At 45.1% G+C, this 17,612-nt stretch overlaps 1 protein-coding gene across 1 annotated transcript in view; it reads right to left on the bottom strand.

Moving 5' to 3' along the window:
* The window catches only part of dipk1c (divergent protein kinase domain 1C), a 47,301-nt gene that overhangs the window by 28,145 nt on the left and 1,544 nt on the right, over positions 1-17,612 (bottom strand). The window contains exon 2 of the mRNA XM_008289188.1: positions 15,273-15,918. Within this exon, the coding sequence (XP_008287410.1) occupies positions 15,273-15,497 (225 nt within the window). The 5' untranslated portion in view covers positions 15,498-15,918. The remainder of the gene's footprint in view (positions 1-15,272; positions 15,919-17,612) is intronic.

Genomic DNA, 17,612 nt, shown 5'->3' with positions numbered 1-17,612 from the left:
TTTGTGTCTCTTTGTGACTGTTTTGTGTCTCTTTGTGGCTGTTTAAGCCGTCGTCCTGCAGCTTCCTTCAGAAAACAATCTGTAGCAGGTCAATATTGTCAGATGTGTGATTGTGGAGAGCAGATGTCTTCTAACTCACACAACCCTGTGAAACCCCGGCGGTGTGTTTCTTTGTGTTGTTGTAATTTTAGAAGAGAACAATCAGAGTTTAGAAATGAAGGCTTAACTTGTCAAGATAAAGTCAGACAAACATCTGAGATAAAATGTGACAGAAAACCGAGGAAATCACAAACTTCTCTCGTTTTTCCTTTTTGTTTTTGTTTTTTTCATCATGTGTGGATATTTTCAGGGCAGTTTTGGTCACTGCCTGCAGTTCAACCTAAAACTCCCAGAACGTTTAGTCCCAGCATAAGTGCAAATACTTTTAGGTTTTTACTGAATCTGGTTCCAGCAAACTGTTTGTTTTTGGGGAATTTTTAAATGAACTTTGTGGCATGAAATGACTTTAATGAGAGAGAAAAAAAAAGCACAATTTTAAGCCTATATTTGGTAAATTTTCCCGTCAGACTTTAACATCACAGATGAGTTGACGGCTGTCAGAAGGTTGAAAATCCAACAATTATTTCTGTTCCTGTCTCTGACAAATGTTGTCATTTTGTTGATTTAATAAAAACAAAAAGTCCAACGTGTCTTTCAAACAGCATTGTGGGGTTGAAGGACCGTGAAGCTGGTTTGGCTCCGAGGCTCCAGATCGCAGATCGTTTAGATCAGACGTCCAAATCTGTTATTTTGGATTCGTTTCCTCTTTTTAAGCTCGTCTTTCTTCCAGGCAGCAGCTGGCTTCACTTCACTGGTTTCTGTGAGAAAACAAACCTGCAGAGACTTGAGATTTCTGCAGAAGATAATCTGCTTTTTGTTTTTTTTGATCCTGGCAGTTACATGTAGCTGCAAGTGACTGTTTTTAAAAAGTGGTTTAACCTTTTTTTTTTTCTCTCAGCGCTGCTTTTATCAACAAACCCGATGAGTTTTCCGCCCACCTTCCAACATCTGTGGCCCTTTGTGTTGGCCGGTGCGTTCAGGGGCGGTGCGTTCAGGGACACTCTCACTTTTACGCTGGTTTTCACTGCAGCTGTTCTTTTCTCAACACGCTGTGTAAATGATTGCAAACAGGAACAACGGTGCAGATGAAGACTGTGTGCGTTTACGTCTGGATGATCTGTGGCTCAGAGTCACACAAAAGTCTATAAACTGTGTTAATCTGCAAATCCAAGACGAATCAGGGAGTCTCCGTTCTGCTCTGACTCACCGGGTGAAGATTATCAGAACAAAGCTGCCGTTGGAGTCACATTTCTGCCGTCTATGGATTCTAGTTTTTAAATCTCCTTGACTTTAGGAAACAGCAGCAGCGACCGCCGACCACGCTGGAAATGTTTTAGCGAGGATTTTGATCGTGAACTAGAACTTTTTTTTAGTGAATTATCCATTTTAATGACAGTTCTGGGCTCCCGGGGTCAGTGTTAGAAATGTTCCGGTCCAACACTTCCCCCGTCCCCGTGCAGTCAGACCGTCGTAACACCGCGCTGCGCTGAACACTCAGCAGCATTATTTGAAAACTCAAACAATGTAAACTGGGGACTATTTCTGTTTTTGTGACAAAATGACAAAAAAGTTGTTAAGATGACAAAAAGTTACTAAAAAGACTCGAAAATGACAAAAAGTTGCTGAAAAGACACGAAAATTATTCAAAAAGTTGCTAAAATGACCAAAAGTTGCTAAAAAAAACACAAAAATAACAAAAAGTTGCTAAGATGACAAAAAGTTACTAAAAAGACACAAATTACATAAAAACTTACTAAAAAGACACGAAATGATACAAAACGTTGCTAAAAAAGACACGAAAATGACAAAAAGACACCAAAGTGACACAGGACCATGTTCAAATGACATAAAAAGTTGCTAAAATGAAAGTAATAAAAGAAAATTACAAGTAAAATTATTCTATTTTCACCGAGTGTCAATCTGCAAAAAAGTATTATTTGAAGGAAAAATCGTAGAAAAATGTTTGGACTCAACCAGAGTTTTCAGACGTCTCCATTGTAAAGCGTTAACAGAGAGTTGAAGCTGGAAGGAAACGCAGCAGCATCAGAATCAGAGTGTCACCCAAACCTCTGCAGGCCCGTTTCATCGGGAAAACCACCAGCCGGCGCCTGGTCGACGGGAAATCAATCAGAGAGCGATGAGCCGAGTGACAAAATGAGTCGAGGCTCCCAAACACGGCCTTTAACGCTCAACAGGATGAGCGAAGATCAAAATGGAGCGTCGCTATCGACCCGACGCATCAGAGAACGGAGCAGAAATTGAATCCGTTAAAAATGAGTGGAGGCGCGAGCGTTGGCAGCTGGTCTCTGTGCTGCAGCCAAACCCTGAAACGCTGCTCCTCGTTAATCAAAGCGCCATCGCTGCTCGTCAGTCCGCTCACATATCCGCTCCTCGTCATCCTCACGATTCGGCGTCGGTTCGGCAAAGTCGGCCAACGTGGAGGTGAGAGGAGTCACTGTGAGCAGCGTTTATTCTGCTCGTAGTTAAAGCTGCTGCACATTTAACCCCCGAAGACGCAGCAGATGACGAAGCTGCTGCTGCTGCTGGGATGAACGATAGACTATCTGCCAAGTCCTGATCCGATACCAGTTTATCACATCAGCATTATTAAAACCAGAGTATGAGCTGAAAAACAGCCTCCAAGCTGTTCCTTAACGTTCCGTCGGTGGTCATGAACCACGTCTGGAAGCTTCAGGCGCTTTAAACAGAAGCCAAGCATCGATTTATAGAACGTTGCTGCCTGATCAATACCGGGGACGTCAATGAGTAATGATTAATCGATGAATTACCTTCAGTTGTTCAGCCGATAAGGACAAAGAAGACGGTGGTGCGTGTTGTGTTGTGGATGTGCTGCAGTACCTGGTTGTTCCACCAGGTGGGGCCTCTGACTGTTTGAGCAGAGAGCCTGTTTAGGGAGCAGCGGGCGCCATGACAACGACTTCTGTGACGCATAACGGCCTCCAACCAGAACCCACATGTGTTTTAAGGAGATGTCTGAGGACACTGTGCTAGCGGCTCATGATGTCACACGTCTACATTCGTGTTACTGATTAATTCTGCTGGTGATCGGCTCAGAGAACTGTTCGGACATTCTCAACGTTCAGAGAGTTAGTTCAAGAAAATGAACCGATCTGAGCCACGAACGGGGACATTTCATTAAAATCACGTTATCCTACGCATGTCATTAACAATCCACCTAAAAGAAAGAAAAAACAACTTTATGTTGCAGCGCAAACGAACCGACAACAAAACGCCGTGAAGCTGCTGTTTGGTGTCCAGAAGGTTCGTCTTCCGTTTAATGGAAACAGTCGGATCATCAGTCACTCGTACTGTTTGTCTATTTGGGCTAATTTAGTGTCATTTTAATATCATTTTAGCATTTTTTTGTTTTATTTTAGCCTCTTTTTTGGTCATTATTGTGGATTTTTTTCAATTTTTTGTGCGTCTGTTGTGTCAGTTGTGTGTCTTCTCAGATTTTTTCATGTCATTTTAGCATCTTTTGTGTCATTTTTGCAACTTTTTTGTGTCATTTTCCATCTTTTTTGTAATTTTTGTGTCATTTTATCGTCTTTTTTGTCGTTTTAGCATGTTTTTGTGTCATTTTTGTAACTTTTGTGTCATTTTAATGTCTTTTGTGTCAGTTTCATGTCATGTCTCTAGCATTTTAGCAGGGGTTTTTGTGTCTTTTTGTGTCCTTTTAGCACGTTTTGTGTCATTTTTGCAACTTTTTGTGTCATTTTAGTATCTTCTGTGTCAGTTTCATGTCATTTTATATCATTTTAGCATCTTTTTTTGTCATTTTTGTGTCATTCCTGCAGCTTTGTGTCATTTCTGTGTCGTTTTAGGATCTTGTGTGTCTCTTTGTGTCATGTTTTTGTGTTTTTTTTCTGTCAATCTAACTGTGTCATGCTGCACAGAAGCGACTGTCGCTCCTTCTTCGTGTTGTTGTGTTTCCATAGAGGTGCAGGACTTTGTGTTGCCGTGAACAATGAATCCACAGAGAGTGAAAGTGTGTCAGCCCGAGGCTCAGACGTTTAATGAGCTGAAAACACCTGAAGCAGGTAACTCTGCCAGAAATGAATGCCTGCTTGATGACAGCTGTTGTGATGTTGTAACACAAACAGTCTGAAGGAACTGTGTCACGATCGAGTGTCGCAGTGGGAGTGAGTCAGGATAGTTTCCTCTGAGCAGAAGCTGTATGTCCTGGTGAACTGCTTTTCATACCTTCCAGCCCTGAAATGAATGCAGCACAGCAGGAGATTGTTTTCAGACATAAAGACACGATCACAGAGCTCAACTCGACATGATTTATGTGCCTCCAGATGAGCTCGTCGGTGTCCTCTCGTGTAATATCCGCCCTCCGTCGGTCTTATGCGATAATGAAAGTGTCGGCCGACGTGAAGCTGCCTGTTGGGTTCAGCAGAAAACGACTGAGTTTAACCTCCAGGCAGCGGCTCAGGCAGCGGTTTAGTCTCCGGTGACTTCAGCTGCAGGCCGAGGCAGGAACGAGCTGCAGGTTTCCAGCGCAGCCTCGTCACCGTCGCTGCTTCTGCTGCAGCTACAGGACGTCATTAAAGACGTCAGCAAACTGAGGGTCAACCAGAAACCAGGCGTCCTCAACATCTGCCACGTTTCTAATACATTCTGTTAGCAGCTACGTAGCCGCAGAGTTTCACCACACAACTGTAACCCAACAACAGTTTGTGTTTGTTTTCTGCTCCTGTCTCACTTTAGCTCACTGAGGTTCATGTTTGTCTGCAGCATAAAGTCCTGGTTCTGTGGAACCAGAACAACATGAAGACGGAGAGAGAACTCAGAGATGTGTTCTGTCAGCAGGACTCAGTCGACACAAGGGAATAAAAACGATGGTAAGACCCAAAACGAACACAAAACATGCTAACACGACACAAAATGACAGGAAGAGATGCTCAGATGACACAAAAAGTTGCTCAAATGACATAAAATTGCTAAATTGCCACAAAAGTGACACAAACCGATGTTAAAATGAATGTTTTTACTGTTAATCTGCAACAATGTGTTGTTTGAAAGACAAATGGAAGGAAAGTGTTACACATTTGTTTTGAAGTGATTTCCTTAGTTGAGTTAAATCACACATCATATGGCTCCAATATCACAGTTTGTTTTTTACTGTGTTTAAATGAGCTGAAACATGTTTTCCAGATATTTCGGTCCACAGCTCTTCACAGCATCCTGCTGATGTTTTATGTGCCAGTGAAATGTGAAGTTTACAGCTCATCCCCAGTAACACGGTCTTATCTTTAAAGGCAGCGCCCGGCGTCTTCAGCGTGTTTACGGTGATTTATGTGGGTGCAGGTGAAGGCCGCTACGCTCCTGCTAATGACTGCGTCTCCGAGCAGCCCGAGGGCTTCGCCAGCTGCTGTTTCGTAACGAGAACAAGCCCAGCGTCCCAGTTCACATTAATCAGCACATCTGAGCTACGATTTTATTGCACTTGAACTCGGCACCAAAAAGAATGATGTGTGGACCTGCGTGAAGTCCAAAGCTCGCGTCCAACGCGGTGAGGCTGCTCCAGCAAACCTCAGCGTCATTACCTAATTACGGCACTTTGTCAGCGCTTTTCCTCGGCTCGCTTCAGCCGCTATCAGGAGACATCGTCCAAATCCCGCCACGCTTTCTTGATCTGTATTCAGCCGTGGAAGAAAGGCAGCACAGAAGGTCAGAGAGGGAGAAGATAAGACGAGAACAGAGGCACTTAAAAGAGACGAGCGCTGCATACCAACGAGGAGGCCTGCAGGGTCGCAACAAAGAGCCGAGCGTCGTCTCTGAAGCCACCGCTGACCCCGAAGCAGCCTCTAATGACGGCGGCGTGTTCAGGCTGCAGCTCTGAGCCTCCACATCCGCCCCGACGAGTCCTCTGATCTGCAGCTCGCCTTCAAACGCGCACGTTTTCTCAACGAGCCGAGTTTCAGGGACGTTTGATCTGCAGAGAGCTGAACGTGACGCCTCCGGTTGTTGTGGAGACGTTAATTGGTTCTGATCGGCCTATTGATCCTGCATCCGAGGTGATTTAAAGGACCCACAATGGGTCCAAACTAATTAAAGTCGCACAGAATATTTGCTTCAGTTTTTTTTGTTTTTTCTTTTAGCTCAAAACAACACAAAAGCACCGCCGCAAAGAGACACAGAACGACCACAAAATGGCCCGAAAGAGGTAAAAAACCACCACAAAGAGACACAAATAACAACACAGAGACAAACAACCAAAGAGACAGACCTCTGGTTGTTGTGGAGACGTTAATTGGTTCTGATCGGCCTATTGATCCTGCATCCGAGGTGATTTAAAGGACCCACAATGGGCCCAAACTAATTAAAGTCACACAGAATATTTGCTTCAGTTTTTTTTCCTTCTCGCTCAAAACAACACAAAAGCACCGCCCGCAAAGAAAACCCCCACAAAACGACTACAAAGAGACAAAAAACAACCACGAAGCGACACAAAAAGACAACAAAGACACACAACAAGCCCACAAAGAGACACAAAATGAACCCAAAAAGACAAAAAACAACCAAAAAAAGACTCAAAGTCACCAAAAAGAGACACAAAGCAACCACGAAGCGACACAAAATGACCACACAGACACACAACACACTGCAGCTGGCTCCGCCCCCTTCAGGAAGAAGCCTCTCTGTGTGCGTCTGTGATTGACAACGTGAAGCAAAACAGCTGGAAGTAGCTACCGACAGATGTTGCCCCTGCTGGTTCCAGATTTCTACAGTTTTTGCAGATGACCACAGAAATGCGCCGCGATGTGTTTCTGACTGAGTCCTCCTCGTGTTGTCGAGGCTCCGCCGGGCTGCAGGACTTTGTGTTGCAGCCAACAGCGAGTTGAACGAGCTGCTGGAGGCTCCGAGTTCAGAGGATTAAACACAGCGAGGCGTGTTGTTGAAGCGACGCCCGCGTGTTTGCTTGCGCCTCGTAGATCAAACTCGGCCTGTGAGACGATGTTTTCACCGCTGCAGCTCTCTGATTGCATCATGGAGACGAACTATTATCAGAGCTCATGAAAGATTCAGAGTGGCTGCAGAACAACAAGCAGCAGCAGCAGCAGCAGCACGCCGTCATCGTCGTCCTGCATCAGCCACGCTCAGGATTCAGGTAACGGAGAGAATCGGTCACAGCGAGTGAATGATCGTAATCACTGACACGAGCAGAAGAACCAAACTGCTTAGTTTCAGCTTGTGTTGGAAGATTTGTGTTGCTGCAGGAACACTGAGCCCCAAACAGACCAGGTCCAGGGCTTCTGTGGAGAATACACCAAGAGGTTCGTCTGGATAACGACGCACAAAAGTACCACAAAGACACACAAATGAGCACAACGACACAAACAATTACCACAAAGAGACACAAAACAACAAAGAAAGACCCACAAAGCTTCCTCAGAGAGACACAAATAACCACAAAGAGACACATCCTGGTAGGTTCTGGAGGTGAAACGGTCCTTCCATCGTCTAGAACTGGTTCTGACCAACCATCATCACACATGCTGACGGGAGCCTGGAAGGTTTACCCAGAATGCACTTCCTCACAAACACACCATCTCCACCTTGAAGCACGGCGGCGGCATCATCAGGGTGAAAGTGAGACTTGAAGATGAACAAAAATGCACTTTGTAAAGTTTCCTCTGGTGAATGATCAGAACCAGAAACACATCCAGGGTACCGATGGTTGTTTCTGTCACTCTGTGTCATAGACGTTAAACTGCTGGACCAGGAGACATCCCATAATACTGATGCTACCAGCTGGTTGTAGAAATAATGAGCAACTCAGATGTGTTCTTCCTCCTAAATGTCATGTGTCTATCTGCTGCACTGATGAAGTTCTGAGGCTCAGAAATGATGGAACAGGTCCATTAAGGTGATGAACCTGGACCTGGAGCTCTGAACATATTCACAGTGTGAAGGTAGAACTTCATTAAACAAACTACAGCTGCCGTCGATGAAGGATCAGCTGATTGAGGAGGTCACATGGAGGATCTGGTTGGCTTGTGGTGGGATGATCCAGCTTCTGCGGTGTTCTTGCTCGGTGTTTCTCCCGGCCCTGCCTCTGCGTCGTCTTTAAAATGAATTTTCCTTCATGTTTCCCTCTCTGGTGAATCTGTGGAGAAGCTCTCGCCGCCGTGTCTCCGCGGGGAGTTCAGCCCGCAGTCAGACGGCGACTGTTTTCCATCTGACAGCGATCAGAGCAGCAGCTGTAAATCACCTGGACGGGTCTACCTGAGACGCTCCACGGACTTTAACATCTGCACAGACTGGGCTGTAAATCTGTGGCCGGGAGTCGCCTGCATCCATCAGCCTCCACGGCAGCCCCTCAGAACCAGTTCAGCGCCGAGCAGGAGAGAGTTCAGGCAGAACGAAGCCGCTCAGAGCCTCGTTTTCCTGTTCGTCGTCTTTCACAGACGCACCGCGTTTCTGTCCGTCCACAACAAACGCTGCAAAACGAGACGAAGCAGAAGAAGACGAACTCCACGAGCGCCGCCCAAATCTAGATATCAGGTACACAGTGAGACACACAAAATGGCCTGAAAGAGGCAAAAAACAACCACAAAGCAGCTCCACATGACCAAAAATAGACACAAGAGACACAAAATAATCACAGACGCAAAACAGCCACAAGGAGACACTAAATGTTTCACTAAATTTCAGGTTGAACAAACCAGGACGTAAACCTGCTTTGACGCTAAACTCCGTCGGCTGCTGTCTTCAGACGAGTCAGCGTCGTGGAAGCAGCCGGCTGGAAGGCTGGAGAGAGACAGAAACTGTAAAACAGACTCTCAGCTTTCCTCCAGCCACTCATGAGTGTCCATCAGGAGAATTAACCAACTCTGAGCATAAACTCGTGTATTTCATCAAAATAACTCATTGAACATTTCCAGAAGTCCATCGTTTGCTTTAACCAAACTCTGTCAAGACAAAAACAGAATCCAGCGTCGGTGAAGCCATGACTGACCTAAAGGTTAGTAAATGTACCTGAGCAGGTTCTCAGCTGTCAGAGCGTAAAACAAAACATGAAAGACTGTGTAAAGTTTGACTGGTTTTCTTCACCTGTCGGCGGTGTTTCTCCCTAAATCATCCGTCATTCCTCAGAGACAGCGGCGACGTCCGGGCGCTGGAGGCGGTGGTCGGCCTCGTCGGGTCAGCCGTCACTCAGACATGTTTGTTTTGAGCGTCAGGACCTCGACAGAGAAGAAGGTAATGATGTGTCAGCTGGACTGAGGTCTGGACTCTGACCGGGCCTCCAGAACTTCACCTTGTTGTCTTCAAACCATCTCTGTGGAGCTTTGGCTGTTTGCTTCGACTCATCGTCTGGATGGAAAACACGTCTTCTCCAAGTCTCAGTTCTCCTGCATCAGGTTGTCCTCCAGGATTTTTCTGTACATTGCTGCATTTATTTGACCTTCTAGCTTTCCAGAGCCTGCTGCTGAGAAGCATCTCCTCATCATGATGCTGCCACCACCGTGCTTCACAGTGGAAATGGTGTGTTTGTGATGATGTGCCATGTTTGGTGTCCACCAAACATAGCATCTAGTCTGATGAAGAAAAAGCCAAATTCTGGTCTCCTCAGACCAGAGAACCTTCTTCCAGGTGACTTCAGAGTCTCCACATGTCTTCTGCTGAACTCTGGTCCAGATTTAATCTGAGCTTTTTCCAACAGACTCTTTCTCTTTGTCTCCATAAAGCTTTGCTGGTGAAGAACAGACAACAGTTTCTCCAATTAGCTACTGAAGCTGGAAACTCCTTCAGAGGAGTCGTAGGAGTCTTGCTGGCCTCCTTCACTAGTCTCCTTCTTGGTCGGTCACTCAGGTTTTAAGGATTTAACTGGACTCCAAGAGATATTCAGTTAAATATTCTTGTATCCATCTCTTGTCTTTTCTTATTCTCAACAACCTTTTCCAGAGTTCTTGGAGGGTTCTTCAGTCTTCATGGTGTGGTTCTATCCAGGAGCACTGATCCACCAGGGACTGGTCTTTATACTGCAATCACTGAGACACATTCACTGACCTCAGATGATCGTTGTTTCACCAGCTGTGTGACTTTTAGCACCAACTGGCTGCACCTGAGTTGAATTAGGGGAGATACTTTACAAAGTGGATGAATATTTATGTAATCACTTCTTTTACGTTTTGTCTTTTTAATTATTTGACTTGACAGTGTAGAAATGTGTTTACACGCTGACATGAAGGAGTCTTTTTTTTTGGTAAAGTCTTTTCAAGACGGCTAACTTAAACTGAGCGTGAGCTGGTGTTACACAACAATAAGAAGGGCTGAACACTTTATATGGGCTCTGTATGTTCAGCAGAGAAGCTGTCTTTCATCAGCTCCTGACTTTATAACCTCCGTGGTAGAAATTCAGCCGCCGAGGACAAATTCTTCACAGAAAATCATAACAGACGCTTCGACGACCACAACAACATCGTGCAGAGTCTGGGTTTGGAGTCCAGACGCACCGAGCTGAGCTGCACATAAACCTCCTCTCTGTTAATTCCCTGTTAAGGAACAAACCGGGGTGCATTAAAAAACAGAGTTCGGCCATAAAAATGTAGGCCATAAATAGTGGGAGGAATGCCAGAGACATGCGGGGACAGGGTGAGACCATGCTACGGACTATAAATAGTCAGCAGAAACTTACAGATTTCTCTTTCAACACAAACCATGTGTGCGGAGCTGCTCAGCAACAACTCACTGTGACGCCGAGCGCTGATGGAAATACAGGAGGAGGAGGAGGAGGTGGGATTTGTCGGATATGAATTACTAAATTGAATTATCCATCCATACGTTTTTCTCCGTCGCGCCGGCAGCAGACTAAACTGCTTTTTATATCAGGCTGAAGTCGATTAGTTCAATAATCAGCGACTGTTTTGACAGCTGGAACTGTTTCCAGCTTCCCAGTTAGAGGACTGCGATGTTTTTCTTCCTCAAACTGGAATCTCTTTGGGATTATCGATCGAGTCATTTGATTTCCTTCGATTTTCAACGACAATAGTAGCCGCAACTCCAAAACCTGCCAGTGGGCTCGAAAGGCATCCATCCATCCATTATCTATACACCGCTTAATCCTCACTAGGGTCATGGGGGGCTGGAGCCTATCCCAGCTGACTCAGGGTGAAGGCAGGTTCACCTGGACAGGTAACCAGTCTATCACAGGGCTACACTTAGAGACAGACAACCAAGCACACTCACATTCACACCTACGGACAATTTACAATCACCAATTAACCTCAGCATGTTTCTGGACTGTGGGAGGAAGCCGGAGAACCCGGAGAGAACCCACGCTGCACGGGGAGAACATGGAGACTCCATGCAGGAAGATCCCGGGTGTCCTCACCGGGACGCCAACCGGCGACCTTCTTGCTGCGAGGCAACAGTGCTACCAACTGCGCCACCTTGCAGGCTCGAAAGGCATGCTGTGTTTAAAACAACCACCCAAATGACACCATTTATGAGAGCAGGACACTGTAAGAATCTGTGGCTTTAGCTTCCACTGAGAAACAGAACCAAATATAAGTTTAAAATGGGGATATTTGATCAAAATCACTTTATTCTCCTCTATAAATTTGCCAACAAATTGCTGTTTGCAGTCACCAGATTCTGTAGAAAATGACTGCACACACCTCAGCGCAACCGTGAAGCCGTTATTGACTCAACTGATGAGAAATGTTTTGGGGTTTTTTGGCTGAACTGCAGGCTGAAGTGTTTCCACAGAACAGAGAGGAGACAACGAATAAAAAATGGAATAAATAGTAAGTTATTAGAGTCACCGTTTTCTTCCAAGAGAGACTGAGAGGAGAAAAAAAACAAAAAACATTTGACCGATAAAATAAATGCAAGCCGACACATTGAGCAGCTTTCTGGAGCTGGTGCGCAGAACAAAGCATCTGTAGGATGTGGGTGGGAACACGACTGTGGACACCTTGATTCCACTTTTTTGTGTTTTTGTAAACAGCAGCGAGTTAAAAGAACCAACATGAAGCATGAAGTGACCCAACCGTCTGAGCTGTAAAGTCCCAAAAGCTGCAGTTCCTCAAATGTCCACTAGAGGCTGGTTCAACCCCCACACACCTCCACGTTAAAATGTCCAACTTTGCAGCCTGGGACAAAACCCCCTTTTAGTTCCTACAGCTCATTTGCCCCAGTCATGACATCTGTGCAGGGGTGGATTTTTATTTAGCTCATCTGTTTAAATTCTATCAAAGGTTAAAGTGAAGCGTCGTTCATTTTTGAATTAGCCCAGAGTGACAAGGAGTCAAGTTTCCCTGTCAGACGGACCACCTCAACAATCTGTGGATGTTTTCTGAGCTTCGCCACCACATTCCAACCCAACCATGAGAGTATTTCTTTCCCCAGGAGCAGCTTTATGCTTTCAGATGTCTATTTTATCAACATCACGCTCTCAGAAACCTGACATGAATAAAAGATGCTCAGAAAGAACACAGACTGCAGGGTTTTTCCAACATGGAGGAGTTTTTGGAGGGGTTTTAACCAGCCTCAAAGGGAAATCACCAGATAAGAACTGAGAAGAAATTCAATTTTTGCACCAGTTTTTGTTCATTAGGCTTTCGTTTACTCAAACATAATGGATGTTTTAGCTCATCAGATGGTCAGAAATAAATCTAAAACTACATATAAGGTAACACAGACTGTTTGTGCTCAGTGTTGGGCGTAGTCGCCCCCCAAAGGCCCATTCTGAGCCTGGAAAAAGCCTGGACTTAACAGGGAATTTTACATTATAACTCTGTTTGATGCTGTAATATTGACATCCGGGCAGAGGGGGGGACAGCAGAGGGAATACTGCTGCTCTTTGATGTGTGTTTCCTCATAAAGAAAGAACCTTTTAGTTGTTTATCCTGCAGCACCATGAAACAGGAGGAGTATGGAGCACAGAAAGGTGTGATAAAACTTAGAATAAATGCACTTTTATCTTTAAATCAAGTTAAAATGCGAACAGGAGAGGTGAAGTCAGTTCACGTTTCTTGTCAGCTGCAACTTTATTTCCCAGCCAGAGTTCGATTTAGGCAATAAGTCAAATTTACCGGCGACGCGGGCGCGATGCTTTTCTCTGCAGGATCCTAAAATAATTTGTTTTTTTTGCTGGAGCTTCATGTTTTCAGCCAAGAGTTGATGCCTCAGAGATTAACGAGCGCCGACGAGAGATTCCCAAGAGTGTATTTTTATCTTTGTCCCACGACATCACTCCTACGCTGAGCGGACACGCAGCATAAACGCCGTTCAGTCCTGTCACACACTGACCGAACCAGGATGAAGTTCCCTTTAAGGCTGCTAATGATCATTTAAGCATTTCTAATTCTCTGATATTCAGCAGTTCTCAGGACGTCTCTACGTCAACTTTCCAACTGATTCATCACAAGCAGCCTGGTTTCACGAAGAACGTGCAACAGCATCGCAGAATGTTTTGTTTTCTGCTGTGGGAGGAATATGGGGCTATTCTTTGGGCCAAAACCAGTCCAAAACCAGTTTAAAACCATTATAAAACCAGTCCAAAACCAGTTTAAAACCATTATAAAACTAGCCCAAAAACCAGTCTAAAAGCATGTCTAAAACCAGTCAACAAGCAAGTCCAACACCAAGCCCAAAACCAGTCCAACACCAGTCTAAAATCAAGTCCAGATGATCAAGAAAGATGTTCCACCATCCTCAGTAGGAAGGCCCACTGCAGTGCTTCAGATCTGGATGATGATGTCATTTCGGTGACGTATCTCTGAAACCAGTCGGCAGCGTCGGGAGTTCATCGGTTTTATTTATTCCACGTGTTTCATTTCGTGTGAGCTTGCAGACTGAAACCCAACAAACCAACGGCAGCATTTGTCATCGCCTCGCTAAACGACTGATATCTGACTCTCCACATCCATAAATCAGCGGCTGACCTGCCGCCTTCACGGCTCTGCTGAGCAACAAACAGCCACCTGACGACAGCCGTGACTGACAAGAGGAACACGCAAACATACAATTTAAATCAGCTGATCCTCCCGCGACCACAGCGACACTGAGACGTGTCGAGACGGCGGAGAAAATACCGGATGAAGAGAGCACAGGGAGGAACGAAGGCAGTGGAAAACCTCCTGTTTACTGAAACCAGCCAATCACAGGAACTCTGAGTCTGTAAAGGCTTCATCGCTTGTTTCACATTCCTGCAAATGATCTTCCAGCTTCCCAGCCTCGGTTCACTTCCTGTCCGTCAGCACCAGACCTGCTGCCACAGCGATCCCAGTGAGACGTGTTGTTGTGATGCGTCCGAGCTCACGTCAGGCTGTGAGCAGCAGCCAACGTGCTGCTTTGATTGGATGAGCATTAACGTGACCAGAGAGCAGACGGAGGACCGACGCTGCTCTCGTGAGTCGGATCCACTCTGAAGCCGACTCACATGTTCAGCCTCTGAACCCCAACGCTGAGTTCAAAACCCGCCTTTAGCAAAGTTACACCGTTGACAGCGAGAAACTGTAAAAACGGAGATTTTCTGCTCGTCAGGAAATTCCTCCGGATTTCTTCCTCAGGTCAGAAGGTTTCTCCTGAATCGCTTTGTTCTCTGTGTCTCTTTAAATAACAAACGGTAATATTCGGCTGAACTGCAGGCAGTGTGCAAATCCTTAAACATCTACATTATGTGGAGATTCATTTTTCCAGTAACATCTGTGATCGGCTTGTTTTTTGTTTTTGTTTACTTTTTTCTTTCTTTGTTTCATTTTGTGTCATCTTCATGTAATTTTAACATATTTTTGCGTATTTTTTCTGACTTTTTGTCCGTTTTGTGTCTTTTGGCGTCATTTCGTGTCACTTTTCTGTCATTTTAGACTCTTTCTGTGTCATTTTTTAAACTTTTTGTGATATCCAAAGTGTGTTGTTCTGCACAGAGGACATGTCTGACTTCTCTCTCCTGCTTCATTCTGGTTCCTCAGAGCTGCAGGACTTTATGTTGCAGAGAAAACTGAACCACAGTGAGGAAAAGAAAGACAGGAGTGAAACCATTCAGGGACTCAGGGGGCTGACATCTCCATCACAGCGTCTTTTTTACTCGTCTATGTCGTTTCCAGTCAGAAGAAACGTAAAAATTCATTATAAATCAGATCATTTGGGCTGTAAAGGAAACTCAAAGGTGAAATGCGGTCCGTGTGACTCACCAGCCTCTGCAGGATCCTCTTGCTCTTGTCGTCGGTGCAGTAGTCGGACAGGATGCTCCGGTGGACCAGAACCAGGCCGTTCAGGAACAACCAGGACCCGAACCAGAGCAGAGCGAAGACCAGGGTCCCCCGGCGGGACCACAGCCTGAGGCCCAGCCACCGGAGCAGGCACAGGCCGCCGCCGCCTCGACCCCCTCCGCCCGCCGCCGGCCCTGCAGGGAGCATGGCGGCAAAAATGATCCTGAAGATTCAACCGAACACTGGCGAGTCGGGCCTCAGATCCTCAAACATCTGCAGAAGTTTTAGCTTCACTACAACAAATAATCCACCAGAAAGGAAAGGAAAGCGTCAGGAAGTCTCTCAATGAATGTCATCGGGAGTTTTCATTGGCTGCTGTCACGTCTCCCATGATGCCCTGCGGTCGGTAATCCAAGACCCAAGAATGTGCGCTCAGCGATGGAGACTGTCCTCATGACACAGGCCTTCTGATCAAACTCTGCCGGCAACCAGAACCAGGAGGAGACGGCCACGAGCGCGGTCTGTAATCATCCAATCAGAGCCGCGGATTCCAGCTTCCACCACAAACATCCCGAGCGTCGCCACGGTGACGTTCGCCGCCTTCACATCCCGCCGGTCCAGTGCAGCGCTGCAAAAGAGGAACACTTCTTATCTGGAATTTCTTCAGTTATTCTACAGATTTGTTCCTGTTTTGGTAAATGACTGAAAAGTCTAAGTTCACATGTTGACTGTAAAACAACAACAACAACAACAACAACAACAACAGCAACAACAACAACAACAACAACAGCAACAACAACAGCAACAACAACTGGCCAAAACTGTAAATAAAATCAACATGAAAAATCTGTTTGTACATCAGTAATTAGTTGCTTTTTATAAACGTGTAATTGGAAGATGACTTTGTAAGTTAGCAAAAAACATCATTATTTCCAATTATTTGCTGTTATTTGAAGGAACATGACGGACATGAAGGAGTGAAAACGACCGTTTGTTTTTTTAATAGTTTTTCTTTTACAGATTTTCCCTGTTTTCTACAAACAGTAACAGTTTCTTTGTTTGTTTTTTTTACTGTATTTAAATCATCTACAAACGTCAGTATTTCACAGATGTTTGTTTTTTTACAGATTTTTCCTGTTTTGTAAATTATAGAAAAAAATTACAGCAAAACTACAAAAATAAATATTAATTTACACGTTGATCGAAAAGAGAAAGAAAAACTTTTAATACATCAAAAATGTGTATTTTGCAAATAATATTGTCAGTTAACGACATTTGACTGTAAAATTACACAATTTTAACTGCATGTAAACAAGCTAAAACAAATTAAGCTAAAATATTTTTGTTTCAGATATTTGCTGTAATTTTTAGATTTTTTTAAAACACTTTTTGAACATTGGTGTTTTTTAGCAAATCATTCTGAGAGATATTTATTTTATTTTATTTTTGACGGTGTTTGTGTGTCTGCAGTGCACAGCCTTCAGGGAGGCTGGAAAACGTCGTCTTCACGAGCAAATAAAAAGAAAATGTGACGCAGGAACGTTTCCCTGATCCACAGAGTGATCAGCGGATTTCTACAGAGACGGAAACGCTGATCTGTGGAAGGAAGACGTCAGAGATGTGCAGCTGCTTTAGATCTTCAGCCTTCAGCTCTGACGAAACAAATAAAAACTCTCCGCTAATGTTTAACCTGAACTCCAGCTTTTTAAAAGTTCAAGATGAAGTTTCCGCAGCGCTGCGACTTCACAAAGGAAACTGATAAAAGCTTCTCTTCTCGCCCCGAAGTTCGCGGCGGGTTCAGGAGAGGAGAGAAGAATCTAATTATCTCTCCTTTTCACAGGGTCAGTGGAGGGTTTCTCAGAGCTTGTAGGCTTTGAAAGATCTAAATATCTGAAAGAGGAAGTGCTGCAGGAATCAGAGCAGCGTCTCGGCCTGGTTTCTGTCCTGCAGCACTCGTAACAGTTTCCTCATGTGGTTGTGGTTGTCCTCGCCGGAGCGTCCCAGACGTTAGCCGGGGGGAGAATTTAAAACAGAAAAACACACCGAACCCGGAGAGAAGTCGGACGGTTTGGCTGCTGCAGCTCTCTGGACGTCGTCTGCTGCCTCAAAGTATCAGCGTTGGGTTTGTGCTGGTGGGACTGGACGGGGCAGCTGTGTTCACACTGGGAGGCCGAAATCAGCTGATCTTCACCTGACCTCAGAGAAACTACGTTTATCCAGATGTTAACGTTTTGGTTGAATTCTTTCTCACATTTCAGCTCTGAAGTAAGACGGACCTTCAACCCCACAGATACACAGATACACAGATACACAGATACACAG

This window comes from Stegastes partitus, unplaced genomic scaffold (assembly GCF_000690725.1).
Source record: "Stegastes partitus isolate 25-593 unplaced genomic scaffold, Stegastes_partitus-1.0.2 Scaffold598, whole genome shotgun sequence".
Lineage (NCBI taxonomy): Eukaryota > Metazoa > Chordata > Actinopteri > Pomacentridae > Stegastes > Stegastes partitus.
Note: the sequence above shows the minus strand (reverse complement) of the source record. Positions and strands in the feature narration are given on the sequence as shown.